At 38.6% G+C, this 23,907-nt stretch overlaps 1 protein-coding gene across 1 annotated transcript in view; it reads right to left on the bottom strand.

The window, feature by feature from the left end:
* Positions 1–19,200, bottom strand: part of WDR44 (WD repeat domain 44) — an 80,988-nt gene extending 61,788 nt beyond the window's left edge. Inside the window, exon 1 of the mRNA XM_029240901.1 lies at positions 18,720–19,200. Coding sequence (XP_029096734.1) covers positions 18,720–18,796 — 77 coding nt within the window. The 5' untranslated portion in view covers positions 18,797–19,200. The remainder of the gene's footprint in view (positions 1–18,719) is intronic.
* Positions 19,201–23,907: the final 4,707 nt, after the last annotated feature.

Here is a 23,907-nt window from a genome sequence, read left to right as displayed (position 1 = left end):
GAATATAAAAGCAATTTTAAGGTTAGTGTTTCAGCAACTTATACAGATAGAATATTTTAATTCATTATACCCTGTTTTCTGTAAGAAAGTTATTTTCATGCACTCGCTATGTTGAGTTTATACTAACGAACCTCATATTTGAGTATAAAATAATGTGTGACTGAAGCTTTCTCCGGTCCCTGTCCATTTAGCATTTTAATTATAGTAGTTTTCCTTTTGCATCTAGGGTATTTGTGTTCAGTACCAATGCACTTTAGTATCTACACAACATTCATTATTTTTAAAATGTTACATGGCATCAAAACATTGCTCTGGTCACTTTGCAGGGCAGTATAGGAATTATTTTTTCTTTTATAAACTCTGACCTGATCCAGTGATAACTTTCAGACACCTAAGGTAAAATTTCATTAGAATAATAAGGTCATTACTTCCAAAGGTAGGTGCTAATCACTGGGATTTGGATCTGATGACAATAATTACAGCTTATCCAAAAGTTGCTCACTAAGTTTCCAGAGGAAGCAAAATGTCAAATCCTTTATAAACTCTGACATAATAATACTGCATTCAATACAATTTCAGTGAAAAGTAAAAATATGCAAGCGATGCAACATTTTATTAATAACCCTCTTAGTTTGAGTTTGGAACTTGCTAAACCTGACTCTCTAATTTAGTAATGTTGAGAACAGTATTCATTTACTTAATAGAAATAAAATCAATCCAACAGAAGATGCATAGCAGTAGGCTATTTTTAAGAGATTTTGATGCAACATAACTGTGGGTTTTCTGTCACAGGTGTTACAAGTGAGCATTCTACCTAATGATGTTACCCAGTGTTAAAAAGACATTTACAGTAATTCTTTACAAAGTCCTAAAAGGATTTTTAAAAAATCAGTAAGAAGGGAATATATATTTTTTTCATGTTTGAAGGAAGTAAGAATAATTTAGACCAACTATCTCATTTTACATGTGAGGAAAATAAGGCCAAAGAAGGTTAAATTAATCCATTCATTCAACATTTACCTACTGCTTACCTCGTACCAGCACAGTGCTAGGCACTGGGTGTAAAGTAGTGAACAAAGCAGACATAGGCCCTGATCTCCTAGAGCCTATGCGAAGATCAAGGGCCTAATAATAATTAGGCGTAGGACCCAAGTCTCTTTGCTGATTCTAGCAACACATGCAGCCTGTCAATTTACCCTAATAAGTCTAATATTCTTTCCTGGTTTCACATGGGTAGGTAGCCGGTCAAATGAAACTGGCCATTTATTAAAGCCTTACTTATCTAGGAGTGCCACCACAAATTCCCCAGGGAAGGCTTGGGGAGGGGGTCCCAAAGACTGAAAGGGCACCATGACACCAATCTCGAAGTAGAAGGGCTGTAAGTTTAGCTACATAGTAAAAGAACATGAGCTGGAATCAGGAGACCTGAGTTTTAGTTCTGAATCTGCTAGTAACAATGTATGTGATCATAAAAAATATTTTGGGGGAGTTTTTCCAACTTTTAATTATGGCTATTTCAAACATGTACAAAATTGGGAGAATAATATTATCAACCCACATGCACAACATGTTGACCATGGTCAATAGTGATCAATATCAATATCCCTCCCTCCACTCCCCTGCCAGATTATTTTGAAGCAAATCTCAGGAACTATTTCATTTTTACCCATAAAAATTTCAGTACATATCTAAAACATAACCACAACACTATTATCAAATTTAACAATTCCCTATTATACACAGTCAACATTCATATTTCCCAGATTGTCTCAATTTTTTTTTTTTACAGTTGGTCCATTTCAATCAGTATCCAAATAAGGTCCATGTGCTATAATCAGTTGATATGTCTCTTTCAATGAGTAGGTTTCCTTTCATTTTTTTTATTTCTTGCAGTTCATGTGTTGAGGAACTAGTCTGTTAAGTCTGAAGAGGATTTTTTAGGGCAGTGAAACTAATGTGTATGATACTATAATGATGGATACATGCCATTAGGCAGTTGTCCAAAACCATAGAATCTACAACACCAAAAGTGAACCCTAAGGTAAACTATGGACTTTGGGTGATTATGGATGTGTCAATGTAGGTTCATCAATTGTAACAAATGTATCACTCTGGTGGGGGACGTTGATAATGGGGGAGGCTATACATGTGTGTGGGGAAGGGGTATATGGGAAATCTCTGTACCTTCCCCTCAATTTTGCTGTGAACCTAAAACTGCTCTTAAAAAAAAGTCTTAAACAAAGACACTAGGTTGTTCATCCCCTAGAATTTCTCATTGTCTGAATTTCGTTGATTGCATCTCCATGGTGACATGTCAAAAGAAGTATTTTAAAGGAGAACATGCAGAAGAGATCGGAGGGATGGAATGGGCACACATCCAAGGAAAAGTACAAAAACCTATAAGAACAGTATCAGAAAAGACTGGTGCTCAAAATGTGCGAGGATTTAAAAAAATACCAGAGACAGAGTTTTTCATTATTTTAATTTATATTCAGAACAACAAAAAGAAACTGCAGTCTGGATATATGTGGATGAATAATATAAAGTAAAAGCCTGCATCAATTCTTTTTTTTTCCAATTAAGATTACTGATAGTTAAACCAGAAAGGGAAAAACAAATTATAGAATGAGGAAATTGAATCCCAAAGCATTCAAGGAGATAAAAGTACCTAGCTACTGTAAATGATTTCAGTTCTCCTGTCCCAAATTATATCCCAGCATACTCTGAGAATTTATAGAGTTCAATCTCTAAAACCTCTGAAGAATCAGAGAGATGGAAAAGGATGTTAAGGAAAACTCTGGTAGTCAACACTGAAAAGTAGGTAGATGCTACAAACTATAAACAGATTCACTTGATGTCAATGTCAAGCAAAATTCTTAAACACATTGTGAAATGGTTTTAGGGCCCTAGGCGTGGGGAAAAGATACTCATTTAAGAGTCAGTAAGCACCCACAGAAAGCCAAACATGCAAGATTAACCTAATTTCCTTTTTTGATAGGGTTACTGGCCTAGAATATAAAGGGAATACTGTACACACAAAAAAAATCTGGATTTATGCACTAAATTTTATAATTCTCTCATGATATCCTTTTAGACAACAAAGAGATGTAGGCTAGAATACACTTAGGTGGGTTTGTAACTGGTTGAACATTACTCAAGGTGTGATTAATGAATCAATGAAAAACCATAAGGAAATATTAAATAATTTTTATTGTACTCTATCCTACTTGATGTTCTGTCCCACTTGACATTTGAATGTCTTGAATGAGGAAACTGATGGTATATCTACCAAATTTACAGTTGGCACAAAGTTGGAGGGATAAGGAATATACTGGCTGACAGTATCCAAAAATATTTCAACAAGTTAGAAGGATGGACCAAATCTTAACAGAATGTAATGTAATAGGGATAAATGTAAAATGCATGATTGGGGAGATATGACTTAACAACAAATCGTGTGAAAACATTTAGGTATTTTTGTTGATTGTTCAGACAGTAAAGGCTGTGATATGACTACTGAAAGAGCTAGTGTGATCTTAGGCTGAATTAACAGAACTATTATGTCCAGGGCAAGGGGAGTGGTAAATTCTACTCTACTTCCCACTGATAGATAAGAGCACGCTTTAGAATATCGTGTATCATTGGGATACATTTTAAAAGAAACACTGAAAAAACAGAACATATCCAAAAGACAGAAACCAATTTGGTGAATGTTCCAGAAACTGAGTAGAATGATATAAAGAACTAAGGATGGCTAACCCAGAGAAGAGAGAAATGAACGCCTCTTTACCTTTTGGATTTTGGATTTATTTTGGAAAGTACAAGCAGTGAAACTTTCCATATAGGCTAATATTCTCACTGAAGCCTATGTTTTAACTTTTAAACTGTCATTCTATATTTGATATGTACAAGAGTATAATGTAGCATATACATGTAATTATGAAGCACAACAAATCAAATGAACTGTGACTCACTAGGTCACCTGAGAATGAGAACAGCATCAAGACCAGGGAAGCTACTGTCTGCCCTATTCTGCTGCTTTTGCCTTAGAGGGAACCACTAGCCCAGATTTGACTTATTGTTCCCTTACTTTTTTATTTTTAAAATGCCATGTATCTCTAAACAATATATTGTTAAGTTTTGTTATTTCTGAGCTTTGTTTTCAGGAATGCACTTACAAAGAAAAAAAGAGTTGGACTCTTAAAATTAACATTGCACTCAAAAATCTCGGTATTCCCAATCAGAGTAAAAGGCGATCCTTGTCACTGCATACTCAGTTGTATTTAAGTCTCACAACTGTGCCCATACCTACTAGTCTCCTTTTGCTTCTCCCCCACCTAGGGTTGCCAGATTTAGCAAACATAAATATAGGCTGCTCAGTTAAATTCCAATTTCAGATAAACAACAAATCTATTTTTAGTATGTTTATCTGAAATTGGGATTTAACTGGGAGTCCTGTATTTTACCTGGCAACTCTACCCTACCCCTAAAATAATTAGGTGGACAATTAATTCTATGATCTGTTCGTGTGTGATAATGGGACAAAGTGGGAGGAATTGTATGGCCAATGTCATTGTATAAATATTAATCTAAGTATTCAACAGCATTCACTGACTGGGGAAAAAAATTGCACATGTGTGAATTTAGTCAAAGCTTTTCCAGACAATGCATTCAGTGGATATGCCCAAATGCAAATACTGTATATATGCTATTATGTACATTTTTCAAAAACAGTGAAACAGAGTAGTAAGGTCTATTAACAGCTTCATTATTTTGGCTTAGATTGAACCCCTCAAAAAAACAAAAACAAGATGGCTACTGTAACAAACTGATAAATCTCTAGATATGTAAACTGACTTATAACCATTATTTATAAAGATATTTATATCATTTGTCTTCATTTGTGTTAAAAATGAAGTTAACCTATATAGGTCAAATAAAGATCAACAGCCAACTTTCTGGATAAATATCAATTAAAATTATGTTGTCATTAAAAATGGATCCGGTTACTGTATTTACAAAGTCATTTTAGGACACTTCACTTTATAAAAGGGATATCAGAAATATTTCAGATACGTTCTTTTTCAATAAAACTGATGAGCTTTCTACAATATGAGGTAGAACTTGCTTTTCAATTGTCTCAACATCCTCCCACAACCTGAAGCACTAATGGCTCCTCAATTTGAATGGCAGTCAATACAAGTGTGTATTAAGAACCCGTACAGATTAGATTCCCCAAATAGAAGCCAGTTGCATTTCCTTGCCTGTCTTACTGCAAAACCCACATTTTGAAATCAGGTATAAACATGGCTGACTACTGTAATAGTCTAACTTGGTTTTTCAGAGCTTCAGCGAGTGGTTTCTCTCCAGGCAATCATTGAATCATCTTTTCCATCTTCATCACTCATGCACTATGGCTTTAGGGTAATCAGTGCTTAAGTCTACTTTAAAAAAGAACACTGAATTTCTGTAGTTTCAAAGAGTCAGATCCCATAAGCCATCCTACCTCTAGTTTCTCACCCTTTAGCTATAGACAGATCCTTCTGTCTTTTGGGTTTGGTGTTTCTCTTACCTCTTACCTGAGGGTTATCTGAAAAACAAACAAACACAACCTGTAAGCCTTCTGAGAACAGGGTGGAAGGAATGTGCAGACTAAAGCTACATTTGCCACCTGCTTCATAGTCAACTAAACAAGTAGGAACTCAAAGACCCACTAAACAAAATATAAGAGTGATCTCACATTTAACATTTCCATTTCCAGACTACTCATTATACTGGGCGAAAAGAATATACCAAAACAATTGGGCAACACACAGAAAAATGGACTAACAAGGTCTTCTTTTCTTTTTTTGTCAGTAAGAGGACTCACATTTTAGGTTCTGAGGAAAAAAAGATGGTTGGCTCTAAAGAAGCCTCTTGTCAGGTTGCAAAATTCCTGACAGACTCCTAAGGAGGTAAAAAAGAGTAATGACATGGAAGGAGGACGCATAGAGTGAGTCAGCTGGAATAAAGCTGGTGGCTTGGCAATCATTTTTCTTATAGAAGGTGACTACCAAGGGCTTAACAGAAAATTGTCCTATAGCTTGATTTTGTTTTTATCCACCTCTTTTTGCCTTTGCCATCAGGAAACTATAAAAGTAAGATAAGCTTAAGCAGTACATCAACAAACCGAATCAAGCAGAGCAAAGAACAGCTTGCCTGTACAAAGGTTTGGGATTCTAAGGTCCTTGAGGTGAACAGGAGGTGAGCGCAGATAAGGCCCTAGCTAGTCATTAAAATAAGCAGGTAATTAAAGGGTTTTGATTTCTATAGCCCAGCAAACTGAAATAGGAAGATGTGATGGCAAACTAAGACCAACACAAAAGTGCTAAGTCTAAACTAGTAATCAGAAAGGTTCTGGTGCTCACAAAACACTGACATGAGGATTTCTTCCCCCACTTAGACCAGGCAGGAAAACAACAAAAACAAAGCAAAAATCAAAAACAGAACCAAACCTCAGGTTGAAGAAAAATTAAGAACAGTTCAAATTTAGAGAATAAGATACCGTTTTATTTTTTAAATCTTGCTCTAGGTGCATAATTTTTAAAAATTTGGTATGCAGCATCGTTCACTGGAATTAAAATGTATATACTGATGCGTATATATCATTAATGAATGTATTTATTAATTAGTTACATTGTTATGGCAAGTTTTACTAGATTACATGCTAAGCATAAAACCCCCCACAGAAGGGGGTTTCCCTTGATACATGGCAATACTGGTTTATTAACAAGATTAACAAAAAATGGAGAATATAGTTATGACAGTTATCTAATAGGGAATTAACTGAATCCTCAAGATGTGAATTACTACTTTTATTATCCTTTGAAAGACCATTTTAGGTTTTAAATACTATGAAAGCCAAGAAGCAGAATATGTCTAAAATACCTAATGACTAGTTTACCATTGATATTAATAGAAATAGACGGAGAGAAAATTTGGCACAATGGCTCTATGTTTTCTCAATATAGGTTTTGTGGCAACATTTTTAAGCGATCTATAATGAAATCAAAAGAAACTTTATAATGAAATATAACTCTAGTCATATAGAAAGTAATTAAAACTTAAAGTAGAACTTAAGCAGCTTTATCTTGTCTAAAATGACAAGCTGATTTTTCCAAACTGATTTATGTAATTCATGTAGTTTTACGCCATATTCCTGAAAGAACAGCTTGATAATCTATTTATTGACAAAATAAACAGAAAAATATATCAGCTCCCTGGGCCTACTCAAGAATTCTAAACTAAAACCATTCTACCCTTCACGTTTACAATCATTCAATAAATACCCACATTCAAGCAGTAACTCCAGGGTAGGGCAGCTATATCACAATGTCCCAATTTGTCAAAGTGGGTTAGATGAAAGTCACATCTATTAATGATTTAAAATAATTTCTAGTAAAATTGCAACAGAAACAGATAACTAAATTTATGACTGTCTGGAAAAGTCAATACTAATGCAATTATGCTAAATCACTTCGTAACTTACTTTTTAAAAAGTAAACAAGATGTTGGGCTACAGGCCACTTTACAGAAGCTTTATCAAGTTAACGTGCTAATATGATTTTGTAAGTTATCTAAAACATCCAATGATGTGCTAATCTTTTTTAAAAATTTCTATTTATTTTTGGTTGCGTTGGATCTTTGTTGCTGCCTGTGGACTCTCTCTAGTTGTGGCGAGAGGGGGCTACTCTTCGTTGTGGTACACGGGCTTCTCATGGTGGTGGCTTCTCTTGACGCGGAGCACGGGCTCTAGATACGTGGGCTTCAGTAGTTGCAGCACACGGGCCCTAGAGCGTGTGGGATTTCAGCAGTTGCAGCGTGTAGGCTCAGTAGTTGCGGCATCCACGCCGGCTTCAGTAGTTGTGACTCAGGGGCTCTAGAGTGCAGGCTCAGTAGTTGTGGCGCACGGGCTTAGCTGCTCCACGGCATGTGGGATCTTTCTGGACCAAGGATTGAACCCGTGTCCCATGTGTAGGCAGGTAGGTTCTTAACCACTGCGCCACCAAGGGAGAACCTGTCACAACCCCCCTTTTTAAAAAATTTAAATAAATCAATTATATTATCAATGAACTGATTATTCAGACTTTGAGATTCTTTGCTTTTCTCCTTTTGAGTTCACTACTTATCACCAAAGATGGGCAGAGGAACAAAAATTCAAACTAAACCATTTATTTTGTTTTTTAAATTACAGGAAAAAAATTACTGTTATCTCTGATAAAAGGTTTGATGGGAAAGGAAGTTGTAAACTAATGACTGAGCTGAGGTTTTGGTGTAACTGGTAACATTTAATTATTCATGTTTTCCCTCAATATCATGAATAATAGAAAATTGGACATATTTCAGTAATTAAGCACTTTAGGTTATAAATTCTACTTCTGTGCTTTATGTATCTGAATTTCTACTTCTGCATTCTTTAACATGTATTAAAAACTTCATAAATATTCTAGAAAAATCTCAAATTACCCAGAATGCTTACCTACATAAAACAATCTGTAGGCCAAGTTTATTATTAAAGAGATTATTCATCCTTATTTACATCTTAAATAGTAATTACTGAGAATGTAATTTTTCTAATTAGCTACTAGGAATGTATTTTTCCCATTAATTTGATAGCCAAAAGAGGTCTGATTAGCTGGAAAATATTAAAAACTCCCACATGCATTCATTGTGACTGCTAGAAAATACCTTTGAAGGGGAAGGGAAAAAAATAAAGAAACGTTGTGTTTCCAATTAGTGGCTTGTAGCCAAAAATATGAATCAGAGTTATACAGCAAAAAAAAAAAAAAAAAAAGGGAAAAAAAATGTGGCGTAACTAAACAACTGACAACAATCTACAAAACAATTACAGAAAAAAAAAAATCTGTGCTCAAGACTTTTTGATGAGGCACAGAAGCCCAAATCAGCAGTGTCTCACATCTTGAGGGGTTTTTCCCTTAGGAACAAAGAACATACCCTTTGAAATGAAGTTAGCAGTGTCTGGGATTCCAGCTCTTTCAGTAGCAAGGTCATTTTCTGACCTAGCTACCGTACCATAATCAATTCCGTCAAAGCTTAAAAAGAAAAGCATAAAAAATACTGCTTTTTGTTGTTTTCAACAGTGAATTATACATACCCAAATGGCAGGAGAGTCAGCCTCATCATTCTAATAATTCACATTTAAAATATAACATCGAAAAATGTTTATAGTTTAGAAAAGTGAAGTGGGAGGAACCTAATGTTTTACATCTCCATTCAAAACCATCATCTAATTACCACAAATTAGTGAAATTCCACTTTTGCTGGCTGACCCCCATTTATGCTGAGCTGTTTTTTTATTTGCAAAATTAGCATAATAACTGCCCTACCTAGCTCACAAAAATTGTCCTATCTTACAGAATTGCAGGATAAATCAGAAGAGATAATGTAAATAAAAGTACTTTGAAAATGAATGCCCAACATTAATCGAGAGTATGGCATTACCATTCTTTGCATGTTTAACAACATGCAGTACTATATTATTTCTTTCTTATTGGGAATACATTCATTCCTGGAAAAAAGAAAGTTGGTAACAAGGAATTGATATGACTGCAGGATAACTGGCAACACTTCCCAAGGCTTCACTGTTAACACTTAATAACTGAGTACAGGATGTCCCCAAGTTATAAAGGTCCCATAAATCCAAACCACTGTCCTTGTCTCAGCCCCCTCCATTTCCTCCCTTCACTCTTATAGGAACTGTATAGAGATGGGGGAAGGGAGTGAAGATTTCAGAGAACCAGGAAGTTCAAAAGTAGAAGAGATTGTGAAGAGAAGTGGAACACCATAGAGCATCCTATCGCCACCTAAACCTTTTGTAGCTGCTACACATCAACTGCAGACATCGCTCTACGCTGGGAAGTAAGGCAAAGGTTAAAAGTCAACAACCAGGAGCTATGACCTGGGATAAAAATAGGCATAGTAAAGTTCACTTAAAGGAAAAAAGACTGATCTCAGTCATTAGCCTTAGTCTCTAAAGCCAATCCAATAAAGATAAAATACCAATTGCAAAATATTGACAAACCCACTCACTTTCACTCACAAAGGTACTAGTTTTATCAAACTACCTATTCATTCCGCTCACCTATCTTCTGCTAATCCAATGACCTACCCCACCTGTGACACTAACCAATCCCACTTACCAATGCATCCACTATATCCAATTTAACCAATCTTTCCCTTATTCCTTCCCAAAGACCCACCCATTCATTATATTTCATCCATCACTGTTCCTTCTCAGCTGTAAGGAACAGCAAGTCATTATGCTGGGGAATCTCTGTACTAATGTCCTTGAGGTAAGCTAGGAAGGAGAAAGCTGGGGGTGAATGGGGTGGAATTGGGGTTGGGAGGAAACCTTCAAACCACCTGCCATTTGGGTAGATAGGTGTATTTTAAAATAATGATTTTTTTAAAAACCACACAAATTGTTAATAGTACTGCTAATAACTAGAAAGATAATTTCCTCAGTCTCCCAATTTAAATAAAGACTTGCAGGAACAAATTTAAAAGAGGACTATGGACATTAAGTTCATCCATGGCCAGTCTTTCCAGTTCAAGAGCAATGCCAGAAAGAACACTCCTACCTCTTCTCTTGAGCCTACTTAGTAACCAGGATGCCTGCTTCTGAGAAAGTGGGTTTGAATACAGCTCTATATTCTATTTATTGGTCCTCTAGAGAGCTTGACGTGTGGTTCATAAGAATGCCCATGGTTCAATGAGTCTGTACTGGAATAGTCTATTACAATTAGTAGTGAGTGGTCAAGTAGGTTTTAAACAGGTATGGGTTGCTCTGTACAGGCTGCCTACTGGAAAACATTGTTAAAGTTTTCTGTCAGTAGTTTCCAAAACTTTTATGCTTCATCCTTGGCCCTTTTTGAAAAACATTTTATCCTCCCCTCCCCCTTCTTTTTAAAAATTTTAAGGGTTAGGATGCTGCGGATAAAGTAAAACCTTTTCTGCTCTTAAGCCTATTTATACAATGAAAATAAAGTTCTCCTTGGGGCATCCTCAGAATTTGGTAACCAGAGTTCTGAATAGGATAAACTAATATTAAAATGAAACCATTCGAATATGATTTAAATAAAAATTCAAGCCAGGAAATTTTAATTTAATCATTTCACAAACTTACAAGCTCACTACATAATATTCTAATTCAGAAAGACAAACACTTTTTGAAAAGTACACACAATATCTTAAGAGAATTCTACTTTGATATATATATATTTTAAATGCTTAACCAAATGTGGTTTCACTTTTTATGTCTTTTAAGACTGCTATAAATCAATTTACAAATATGTAAGAACTATCCTTGCCCGAACCATGTGCTCCAGCTCGAGGTTTGGTAAAACAAAACAGACTGAGTTCCTGGCGAAACATGGCATAAAATGCAGACAGCGGTTCCAATATCTTCTTGCCTGCCTTTTAGACAGGGATAGCCAACATAGCCCAACTTGCATCTCTCCAGCCGCCCCCACCAGGAGGCATCAGCAGCACTCCCCAAGAACGTCCTGTGGTGACAGAACATTCTAGATCTGTGCTGCCCAAAGCAGTAGCTGTAACAATTACTTACGTTATAGTTGTGTACAGAAACGGATACCAATATTGGCTAAATGACTAAAAGATTAACCACCTCCGTTAAACTGAGATTAATTATGCATATTTAGAAGTTATTACTATACCATACAATATTAACAAGCGTGAGCACCAAACATTAACACAAACACTAATATATAAACTACCAGTTTATATATCCTAAATATTTCTTCAACATCCTTATTTTTAGCAAAACAAACATACATATAACTTAAAACTATTTTAGTTGTTTGAATTCTGAAGTTTTTAAGAGATAAAAAAATAGAAGGACACGGGCTTCCCTGGTGGCGCAGTGGTTGAGAGTCCGCCTGCCGATGCAGGGGACACTGGTTCATGCCCCGGTCTGGGAAGATCCCACATGCCGCAGAGCGGCTGGGCCCATGAGCCATGGCCACTAAGCCTGCGCGTCCAGAGCCTGTGCTCCGCAACGGGAGAGGCCACAACAGTGAGAGGCCCGCGTACTGCAAAAAAAAAAAAACAAAAAAAACAGAAGGACATAATAAAGACCCATACAACTATGCAGTCTTTACCTTTCTTTTCCCGTTTATTCAAAGGCTGCAAAAGAAAGATAACCTTTCCTATTAAATTTCTAAACTGTTTTCTCAAATTAGAATGAAAGGTCCAAACATTCTTTCTACAACCTACAGAAATCATTTTTGTTAGAGGCCAGATTATTTATTTGGTAGTTGCTGATGAATCAAGGTACTTTTAAGTCACTTCACATTTGCATATATTTCTTAAATGGTCACTCTTGATCTTGAAGTTTATTCTAGCTGATATGACAAATGGATGGCCACTGGATGCCAGTGATGTAATGCATTCAATCTTCAAGACAATGACTAACAATGGAACTGAGAAAATTAGTATGAGAAAAATGTTGCCTAAACATGTTCCTGTTAAATTCTGTATGTTTAAAATGTTTGGAGACAAAAAGGTTTTGTGGACTTAAAACCAACTGACACTAATGGAATGCCAAGCTGTAAACTGCCAGACAGCTGCGGCTGGTAATAAAATGCTAAGACCTGAAGAGCTTTAGCAAAACCTGATTATATGGTAATCCTAGTATCTGAGAAGGCAAAAGAGCTAGAAGAATAACTGATAGGTTGGTTGCTATAGTAACCAAGATAAATTTGTATACTGAATGGGGAAAAACATTGGGGTTGCCATCAGGTATGAGGCCCACATTATGTCTTATGTGCTTTTTCCACAATCTTGAATCACGAGATGACAGACTAACACAAAGACTGCTCAGTTTGAAATAAGAGAATAGATAAGGTTCCACTCTGAAGAGTAAGGAAAGCACCCAATTAAAGGTTTAGCTTGTTAGCAGAATAACATCTGACAGCTAGGGGGGAATAAACCTTGTGAAAGTTTGTAGAAATTAGCTTAGCTCTGGGTAGAAAACAAATGTAGGTTAATTATCAATTCAGGTTAAATACCTACAATTTTTATTACTTTAAATTTTGTTTGAGGTAATTCTTATAGGCTATTAATCTCTTACAGAAAGGATTGTTTAATTCACTGTGTAGGCATGTACCTAAAACAATGCTAAATAGTATGATTTGTCTGGTCTCAGTTACCCATGCCCCAGAAGCAGCCTTAGAACCTGGTCTCTCTATCTTGGCTGCTGGGGCTACCTTCACCACCTACTCCATCTCCATCACCTCCTCCACCACCACCGCCACCACCACTCCTTTCCTCCATACCCCAGGAAGTAATTACCAGAATTGCAGGCAGAGTGTGAGGAGGAAACAAACAGCCTCTTCAAGGTGCTTGCCCGGCAAATTCACCTTACTTTGTCAAAATCAAAACAATGAACCAAAGAGAACACATGGATTGTCATGTAATGTAAAGGTTACACAAGTCTCAAATATCAACAATTAGAAGTTATTTTTTGTTCTGTAGGATCACCACTGAATGGTCAACATCCTAAATCTAGGTTTTTAATGTTTTTAAAGATCAAATTTTATCTACCCTATTTTATGAAGTAGGTTATCATAAGAACAGAATAAAGTTTTCAGTTTACAGGAGCTTGTACAGATTCAAATTGAGCCCCCAAATTGCAGTACTGGTTCGGACTGTCCCGCCTCAATGGGTCACCAAACTGACAGTTTGAGGCCACTAAACTTAGAGCTTGAATTTACTAATTAATATGCGGAAGGTTTTCCCCCCACTTCTGTATGATGCTACATGGGTGTGATAAAACAGCATATGTAAATATATTTCTATCATCCACAAAGCCAATAGCAATCAAATATAATCCATGATTAAATACAATTTATGCTTAAATGCCAACCCATGAACAGCCATTTTTAAGGACTCTTTCCTTAAGTAACCCATAGCACACAAATACCTTTTTAATTGAAACTTGTATCACTTTTCAATTCAGAGAGAAATGTTTCTGATGCCTAAGTGAGAAGCTGAGTTTTCAACAAAGGCAGCTATGCAAGTTTTTATTTTTCAGACCAAACAATTCTTTGGGGCAGCTTGATCTCAGTTCTCATAACTTAAAAATCAAGATTTTGTCATTACTCCAATCTAAAATAATATACTGTGACTCCAGGGAGATCAGCTCAGTGCTTTGTGACCACCTAGAGGGGTGGGATAGGGAGGGTGGGAGGGAGGGAGACGCAAGAGGGAAGAGATATGGGGATATATGTATATGTATAACTGATTCACTTTGTTAAAAGCAAAAACTAACACACCATTGTAAAGCAATTATACTCCAATAAAGATGTTAAAATAAATAAATAAATAAAATAATACACTGTGACTGACACTAACAAAACAAAACAAATAACCATCCCCGTTCTTAGATTAGCTATTCTGTCACCGTTTTTGATCCTGACTTTGAGAAAATTAGTGGACAAAAGTTAGGATCCTAGAACAGTCCATGTCCTCTGACAGAAAGGCATGAAAGAAACAGAATCATGGTAGATAGCAGTTGACCATCTTAGGAGTCCCGCTAACAGGGTAAGTGCCAGAAACCTACAGCAGGGATACCTGGCAACACTTTCCCTCCTTCTGCAGACAAGGCATCACGGTATAAATGAAGAATCAGGAGACCTGGGTTCTAGTTCTGAGCTTGCCACTAATCAGCGATGTGTCACTTCCCCTGTCTGAGCCTAGGTTTCTCTTTCAGTTAAATGGAAGGGCTGCGCTAAATGATCTCCTGTCCCTTCCTACTCTAAAAATGTTACCATTCTAGCCTTCCTTCCAAGGCCTTTTTAATTGAAACTTGTATCAATTTTCAATTCAGAGAGAAATGTTTCTGAGGCCTAAGTGAGAAGCTGAGTTTTCAACAAAGGCAGCTATGCAACTTTTTACTTTTCAGACCAAACAATTCTTTGGGGGAGTTTGATCTCAGTTCTCATAACTTAAAAATCAAGATTTTGTCATTACTCCAATCTAAAATAATATACTGTGACTCCAGGGAGATCAGCTCGGTGCTTTGTGACCACCTAGAGGGGTGGGATAGGGAGGGTGGGAGGGAGGGAGATGCAAGAGGGAAGAGATATGGGGATATATGTATATGTATAGCTGATTACAAGTATAGCCAAAATACAAATATTTTGGTTGCCAACACAAAAATAAAGAATGCTCAAAATGTCACATTTAATTTTATAACATGTTTCAGTGCCAGCCTTTAGTAGGTATATGTATAATCCACAAAAATTAGCAGGAACATTCATTTCATATATAATTTACCCAATAAATATTTAATTTCAAATCTATGGGTCTCGAATCATGTACCCAACACCATCCAGTCTGTTAAACTCTCCTCGAATTAAAGATGAGGAAATGAAATGACTCATAGTCCAGGGCTTTTTTCTACTATACCAAACTTCCTCCTCCCTTTCCTGCTTTATCAAAAGACAGCACGATAGCAGAAAAGAACTCTAGACTGTGAAACTCATCTGGATTCTAGTCCTAACTTTGCCATTAGTTTGCTGTGGCACCTTGGACAAGTCACTTTACTTTTTCCAGGCTTTAGCTTTCACAACATTTTACATGAAGGAGTTTAACTAGATGTCCCTTCCAGCTGTAACATTCTATGATCTTATAACACTCCTATCTGACAAAACAAGATACATATTCTTGAAACAGAAAGTGGGAATTTCTAGCCAAGAGAACTGAAAAGTTTGTGCTGCTAGTTCTAAATATATGCATCAGTTCAATTTAGCAAGTTGGTCCTAAAGCATTTTACTCCAGCATCTCTTGGAGGAGGTTACCCTGTATAAACACACACACACACACCACACACCCAGTATGGGGCAGCTATGATGTACTAGAAAAAATACTGGAGTAGAAGTCCGAAGAACTGGTTTCAAATCCCAGCTTTCACTTATAAGCTGTGTCTCCTAGGCCAATTCATTAACCTCTCTGAGCCTAAGGTTTCTCATTAAAACAGAGATAAGAATAAGGAAACCTGACTTAAAATACCAATCAAAATAAAGCATAACTGATGCACACTGCAAAGCTGTACAAGTGGAGATGATCTGCCACTGTGTTATAGTAGGGTGCATTTGAATCAAGCCTTTCTATAAACAACTGGGCTTATTTTTAACTTATTAAATTTGCTTTCAAAGAGCAGAATAACAAAGTTGAAGACACCACTGGAGGGGGAAAAGAATAAATCAATTTTAGGAAATGGATTGTTTATCTGCATTCTGCTGATTAACAAAACACGAGATAACTCTCAACAGTCTACTCAGTTTACTACAATTTGGTGAAATGGTCTGTGTACTCTAGAACGCGCAATGCAAGGAACATTTCTTAAAGTGCCCAAACTCAGTCTGTTAACCTCTTAAGAGTTTGTATGGTATGCTACTCCAAGTATATCTCAAGGGAGAGAGGATACTTCTAATGACCACATATCTAGTGATACCATGTGTTTCCACAAATCAAGATTTCTCACTGCATTTCTAGGTTGTTAGTTACCCATCCAAGTCTCCTCACAGTACCTTATGCAAAATGACAAAAACTGTCACAAAGGACAGAGGAAATGCTAATGATGCCAACCTTGTGCAGTCCTCCCAGTACTGCTAGTTCTTTTCAGATGCAATTCTCCAGATGAGTCTAATTCTCTTCCAAATCCCCTCACTAACGCAGGATGGAGCTGAAAAATTCACAGACTAACAGTTTTATCTACAGAGCTCAACACTCTCAATATATAGGCAGGTTAGAGTTAAAATCAGAAGGCTGGGTCCCAAGAGATGTTTTTACTTTTCACCTAGCATATCAAAGGATCAAAGTGCTTGAGAAACTATATTATCCCACGAGGGAATAAGTGACTTTATCAATTCTATCAAAATGACTCATTCGGTTTGGATACGTTAAATAACTCCAAGTTCTGCATACTTCCTCCCAAAGTAAGCACTGTGTGAAGTTAAATTTGCTAATTCCAAGAAAGGAAGGAGAAGGGAATGAACATTGCAGTTCTTTCTCTGTGCCAGGTACTGGACTACTAGGCAGTTTACACAGGTCCTGATGTAGCTGTCCTTCAAACTTAAATTTGTTATATTCATTGAAAAGGAACAATATTCACATAGCTCTAAATTGATTAAATCATATGTCGACGGTTATTTCCCTTCCCCCTCCACGCGTGCACACACACACAACAACAACAACAACTAAAGGATTAGGTCTCTTATTTAACCTGAATTGACAGTTCATTACTTTAAAGGGAATACCAAAAAGACAAAATTTAATTTCAGGGGGCTCCAATGTACTTGGTAATCCAAGTGAATTTTCTATCCTCTAACATCTAGCTATGAACTTGTTTCATATATTGAACTTGAAGGAGATTCAATGCCATCTCAAGATTGGCCATTGCAGCCCCCAAATCCCATAACAGTGATTTGAAGGTTGCTGGAAACACACTCATCAGTGATCTACCAACGTAGAAAGTTCTCTCTGATTTTGTTGCTGTAACTTTTGAGGTATATATTATATATAATACATATTAGGTTTTAGAACGACTTCTAGAATGTACAGATAACATTATCTGCATTAAGATATTTCTTCCACGGGTAAGCTTGCAAATTGAAGGCAGCTGACTCCTGGAACCATATTAGTGACTTACATTAACATACAAATTTTACCGATTTTCAAGTTCTTATAGCATGAAAATGTATTTCACTGCCTCTAGTTCCACACAAGCCCAGTAGAAGAGTTCGGTGAAATCGCTTTAAACATATTCCAACTTTGAAAAGTGGAGGAGTGGGTAAATAGAAGTCCCAGGCAAGCGAAGCATTCCAACTACTCTATTTCCTACTCAGAATCTCCCGTATTAATCACCACTAAAACATCTTGCAGAATTAGATAAAGAGCACAAAGCTGTGGCTCTCCTTCTAACCACAGATTACTCAGCACTTGTTTGTATCTCTGTAGTCGGTTGTGCACATTTATGTCCGGCTACGCTTTTAAGACCGCATTCTCCCTAATGGCAAAGGACCTTGTCTTCGATTTCCTTTGCCTCACGGCAAGGTGCTATTTTAATAAAACACCGTGGATCTAGAGTACATCACCTAGAGGACTTTCCTAAGTAAACACCCAATCGTCCCCCCCCACTCCACGCTCCGCTCCTTTTCTTTCTGTGCAACGAAGAGAAGAAGGCAAAATAGGGAGAGGTACAGCCACCCCTGAAACGAATAGGTAAGTTAGCGGCAAAAGAAAAAAAAAACTGGGCACTGTAATTTCTCCTGTTGCTGCTCCTTTAAACTATGGCCCCCAAGGCTAAAACGGATGTTTCCAAAGTATGCTCTGAACCCCACAAATACAAATCTCCGGCTCTCAGGTTCGTAAACTGTCCCACCTCTTAGAAAGCTGGACAAGACAAGAAAGGAACCCCTGGGGCCGTTCACCAGGGAAAAGAGGAGGGTTTGCCCGAAGTGGCCAATCGCCCTCCCCCGACTGTCTCTTAAGTGCCCGAGGGAGGCGGAGAGGAGCAGCGGTGGCGGACACAGCCGGCCCTGGGAGGGGTGTAGGGGGGAAGGCACGGGGGAAGGCACAGGGGAAGCCGGGGGACGGGGACGCCCGGCTTGTGGGCCATGGCTCCGGTTACTTACCCTACAGGATAGCCGCCCCCTAGGTGCACATCTTCAGGGGCATCAAAGAATTCCTCTGTGTCGCTTTCCGACGCCATTTATAAGACACACCCGCGGGTGAGGGAGCCGGCGCCGCCTGGAGGGAGGGTGACTCTCGTCTCCTCCTCGTCGTCCTCCACCCCGGCGAGGCCGTGGGGAGGTGGGCCCCGGGGAAGGATGAGGAGGGAGCAGACGATCTGAAGTGAGGAGCCGGACAGTGGCAGGGGGCCGCCGGGAGCTGCCGGACTGAGGGAATGACCAGCAGTGCGGCCGCCTGAGGAGGCGCCGGTGGGTTCAGGGACTGTTGCTGCCGCCGCTCCCGGCGATAGGTGTATGAGGAGAGCGAGAGAAGAGGCGGTGGCTCTCCTCAGTGGGGGAGGGCGGGCACGCCGACGACAGCAGCTCCAATTTCTCCCGCAGCTGCAATTACAGCAGCTGGGAAAGCTAGTTGCCCGCAAAATACGGACGCTCACCAACCCTCGCGAGATTTCAGGAGAGGCCAGTAAGGCGTGGGCGGAGCGAAGAGGAGGCGGGGGCGGTTCCTGGGAAGCAGCGCTCAGATTTCTTGTACTCGAAAAGCCTATCAAAACGGCGCAAGCGCGTTGAGGGCGTTCGGTGAGGGCCGGAAGTAGCGGGGAAGGGTGGTGATGAGCGTCCTGAGGGGAGGAGTCTAGAACCCGCGCAGGAGCGGCGAGGTTCCCCGGCCTTGAGAGCGCGCCCGACGTAGGTGGGGTCCGGCAGAGTGTTCTACCCACTAACTCTGCAGTTCCAAAGAGGCATTTTTAGAGGGGTGATTTGGGGTCTGCTTTTTTTCTTCCAAGGAAATGCTGTCGGGAAAAGTTAGCATTGTGGTTTGAATCTACTTCGTTTTAATTTTTCCAAGCGCGGAATATCCCACCCTAGGGAGTAGGCAGGTCCACCTCCTCTAGCGTTACGGGCATAACCCGTCTTATTTACTACAAGCTCTCTAATTGAGATCCCTAGATACGATCCTGCCGGCCAGAGGGTGGGGTCCAAGAGAGATACGTGGGGAGCGTGACAGTTGCATGGAGTAATGATGGATTTGTTGCTGGAGCTGAGCCACTGTAGGGCCTCCGGTTACTTTCTCCCTACAAATACGCATTTTTGCCGACACTTAACGCGAGAGAAATTCTTACATACTGGCCAAGATGTGCGTCAGCCAAATGGTAAATATATATTGAGCAGATTCCGTTGCAAGGCTAAGAGCTAGTAACTTAATTCTAATCCTCGACTGCCCAATGTCCAGTGATGAAAATAGAAAGGTGCTTTTTAAAAGACCAAGATGTTCTTTCTTAACGCATCATGGACCATCAAAGTGATAATACTGACTTTCTATGGGATTGGGAGGCACATTTACTTTTCCCACTGCCATGACAGGAAGGAAGGCGCTCTGATCCGTTTGCAGCCTCAATTGTTGCTCAAGATGGTCACAGAAAAGATAAGTGGGACCAGTGGCATGGCCTCAGGCTGGAATGGGGCTCTAGATTACTCTGGAAAGCAACCAGGAAAAGATCTGCAGTTGTGTAAAACCAAATGCCATAGATTGTGTATTCTTTTAACACCCTAGAAGTTCAGGGAAAACGCTGCATAATGAAATAGGGTAATATTTTTTGCAGTAAACCATATGATTATTCATACGTGTTAAGTAAATACCAGTAAATAGCCTCCTTCAGTTCAGATCAGCTACTACTGTCAAGTAAGTTTAGGTTAGAGTAATTTAACTGTCAATAAGTTACTAAAAGTACAAAACAAAAATGGTTTCCAGAGCTTTGGGGATTTAAGAATTGCACATAAGGGATTTGTGGATCCTTTGAGGACATGACTTTTGGCACTGTCCAATAATTATTAGCTTTTTTTGTTGTTTAAAAATATTTATTTAGGGCTTCCCTGGTGGTGCAGTGGTTAAGAACCTGCCTGCCAACGCAGGGGACACGGGTTTGAGCCCTGGTCCGGGAAGATCCCACATGCCGCGGAGCAACTAAGCCTGTTCGCCACAACTACTGAGCCTGCGCTCTAGAGCTTGCAAGCCACAACTACTGAAGCCTGTGCTCTGCAACAAGAGAAGCCCGCACACTGCAACCAAGAGTAGCCCCCGCTCGCCGCAACTAGAGAAAGCCCGGGCGCAGCAACGAAGGCACAACACAGCCAAACATAAAAATAAATAAATAAAATAAATAAATTTATTTAGCTGCATCGGGTCTTAGTTGCGGCACGGGGGATCTTTTAGTTGTGGCATGTGAACTCTTCGTTGCGGCATGCGGGATCTAGTTCCCTGACCAGGGATCAAGCCCTGGCCCCCTACATTGGGAGCACAGAGTCTTAGCCACTGGACCACCAGGGAAGTCCCTAGCTTTTATGTGTTTTAAACATGTTAATTTCCTAGGTATAAAAATATATCTCAAAGTACTAACTTTTTATTTTGTTGCTCACTAGGAGAGATATGCTATTTTCCTTATGGATTATGGAAAGATACAAGTAAATAAACTACCTGAATTTATTCTCTTCCTAGCTTTCTGATAGTGAATTTACATTTGCCTTAAAAATTAAAGTTTGGGGCTTCCCTGATGGCGCAGTGGTTGAGAGTCCGCCTGCCGATGCAGGGCACACGGGTTTGTGCCCCGGTCCGGGAAGATCCCACATGCTGCCGAGCGGCTGGGCCCGTGAGCCATGGCCACTGAGCCTGCGCGTCCGGAGCCTGTGCTCCGTAACGGGAGAGGCCACAACAGTGAGAGGCCCGCATACCGCAAAAAAAAAAAAAAAAAAAATTGAAGTTTGGTGTCATGTATTATTCTAGGTGCTGAGGATAATTCAAAGATGAAAAAGACAACTTAGTTCCTCTCTTCCAGAAGCTCACAATCTAACAATGGATGAAAACACAGAGTCCCAATTTGGTGCTTTTTTTCACTATACCATACCACCTCTCTTGGACCTTTTAAGGTACTTTAAACATTATACTTAGAAAACAGTTAAAATGAACTAGGAAAGATTAAGCTGATAACATTTTTAGAGCTGTTAAAATTATCTATGTAAATGCTTTTATCAATTTTATGAGAAAGTGAATTTCTGGGAACATCAAAACACATGTGTACCACCTATGATCGTTTTTAAAGATGTCAGAAGATGTGTTTGTTTTGCCTGAAACATCTGTTCTTGAGTTTTAAAGCAGCAGGTTTTAGGCTTAGTCCAAGGCAGTGGTTTTGAAGCCTTTCTCCTTATTAGAAATGGAACCCTTTAATCAAGCCTAATTTCATGCAAAAGTCCACATATCATAAAAATCAAAACAATTTTAGTTGAAGCAGGGATAGTTCAGTTTCCTGCCTGCTTGGCCTTCCTTGAGTCTCAAGAGACTGCTGCAAGGCTCCATCAAAAAAAAAAAAAAGAAAGAAAGAAAAAGAAAGTTATTGGTCCAAAGCAGGGGTTGGCAAATTATGGTACTGGTACACTAGACAAATCTGTCCTGCTGTCTCTTTTTGTAAATAAAGTTTTATTGGAATACAACCAGCCCTATTTGTTTATATATTGTATATGTTTGCTTTCAGAGCAGAGTTGAGTAGTCGGGACAGAGACTCTATGGCCCTCAAAGCCTAAAATATTTACTCTCAGCCTCTTTGCAGAAAAATTTTGCCAACCCCTGATCCAGAGGATACTATTTTCTAGGGTAACTGAGAACTGAAATTACACTCAAATTAAATGGTTGTTTGAATTAGTTTCACAACAGAATTGTATAATGGCACAAAATTATACGTATAGATAAAAATGAGAAGAAAACATTTTCCCACCTGGCTCAGTTCCAATGACTATAAAAACTGCACAGGTCTAGGGCTAAGGTGGGTTTAAGGAAACTTTTTATGCCTCCTTATCTGCACAGCATAAACTCTACTTAGGAGTTTCAAAGGCTAGGGTCACAGCCAGTGTATAGAACAGCTTGTCTGTGGGATACTTGCTCTCTCCTCTTGTCAAGAATAATACAAAATGGCGGTATCCTCGGAGCCAATTTTGCTCCAACCCCAAGGATAATCACTCAAAACATCAGTAACAAAACTGTAATGCATGTAGGCTTTTGTTATAAACAAGAGCTAACATGATAACTCAGGGGAAAACTTTTTATGTACAGGGTTAGGTGATTTGAGCTACAATATTGACATGAAAAGATTTAATATTATAATCTCTGTGAGAGTTTTTGTGGATTTTGAAATATAAGAATCCATGAAAAAAATCATTCTGAAACTGGCCACAGTTTGTCAGGGCCAAGACTAAATTCTGTAATCATCAACTTTCAATTATCTGTTTGAAAAGTCAGTTGTGTTACAGACTATAATAGTACAAATTCAAAAAATCTATTTGGCTTTGGAATTTTTATATCTTTTTCAGGTCTACTCCACCTTCTTAATGATAGTTTATGTTCATATTAAAATGAATTTTCAATCTCTGAGCACACAAGAACTGAAAGTAGAGAGTGGTAGTCTAGAAATGTGTCAAGAGACACAGAAAAGCCAGCCTGACACTTAAAATGTGTTAGTATTGTGCAATGGAATATTTTGTAGCCACGTATTACTATTCAGGACCCTGGAAGAAAGCTAACTGGAATTATCTTAAACAAAAAAAGGGAATTTATTCACTAACATAGTCAAGTACAGACTGCTCTAACACTTGTCTATTCCTTTGTGACTAATATATTAGAGACAATTTAAGCGGAAGGTGAATTTTGCATTTGCTTATGTGCAATTTTGTCAGCCAGATACAGGTGAAAACAGAAAACTGCACCCAGATGAATCAAGTTGCGTAGGAATACACAAAATACACGCACACAGACCTCAGACGTCTACCAGTTACCTCACTTCATTGTGTGTTTTGAGTCACACTCATCCACATGGAGTGTTACAGCTTTCCATCTGATTTCAGATAACCCTCCTTCCACCACTTCACAATAATTCACAAGTTGCAACCCTTCTGATAACCCATTTCCACAAGCAAACTTTAGTTCTTTTTCAAAATAAAGCACCATATTTATTGTAGTATTTATGTATTTCTTAACCATTTAACGTGTAAAACTGCTACCATTTTCATTAGGTTTGTATCTTTTTGTGTATGTGTCACTGACAGTTCTTAAATGTTGCACTCATAGCCCCATTTCCCCCATAAGCCCTGT

This window comes from Monodon monoceros, unplaced genomic scaffold (assembly GCF_005190385.1).
Source record: "Monodon monoceros isolate NGI ecotype Baffin Bay Population unplaced genomic scaffold, NGI_Narwhal_1 Super_Scaffold_22, whole genome shotgun sequence".
NCBI classification, from domain to species: domain Eukaryota; kingdom Metazoa; phylum Chordata; class Mammalia; order Artiodactyla; family Monodontidae; genus Monodon; species Monodon monoceros.
Note: the sequence above shows the minus strand (reverse complement) of the source record. Positions and strands in the feature narration are given on the sequence as shown.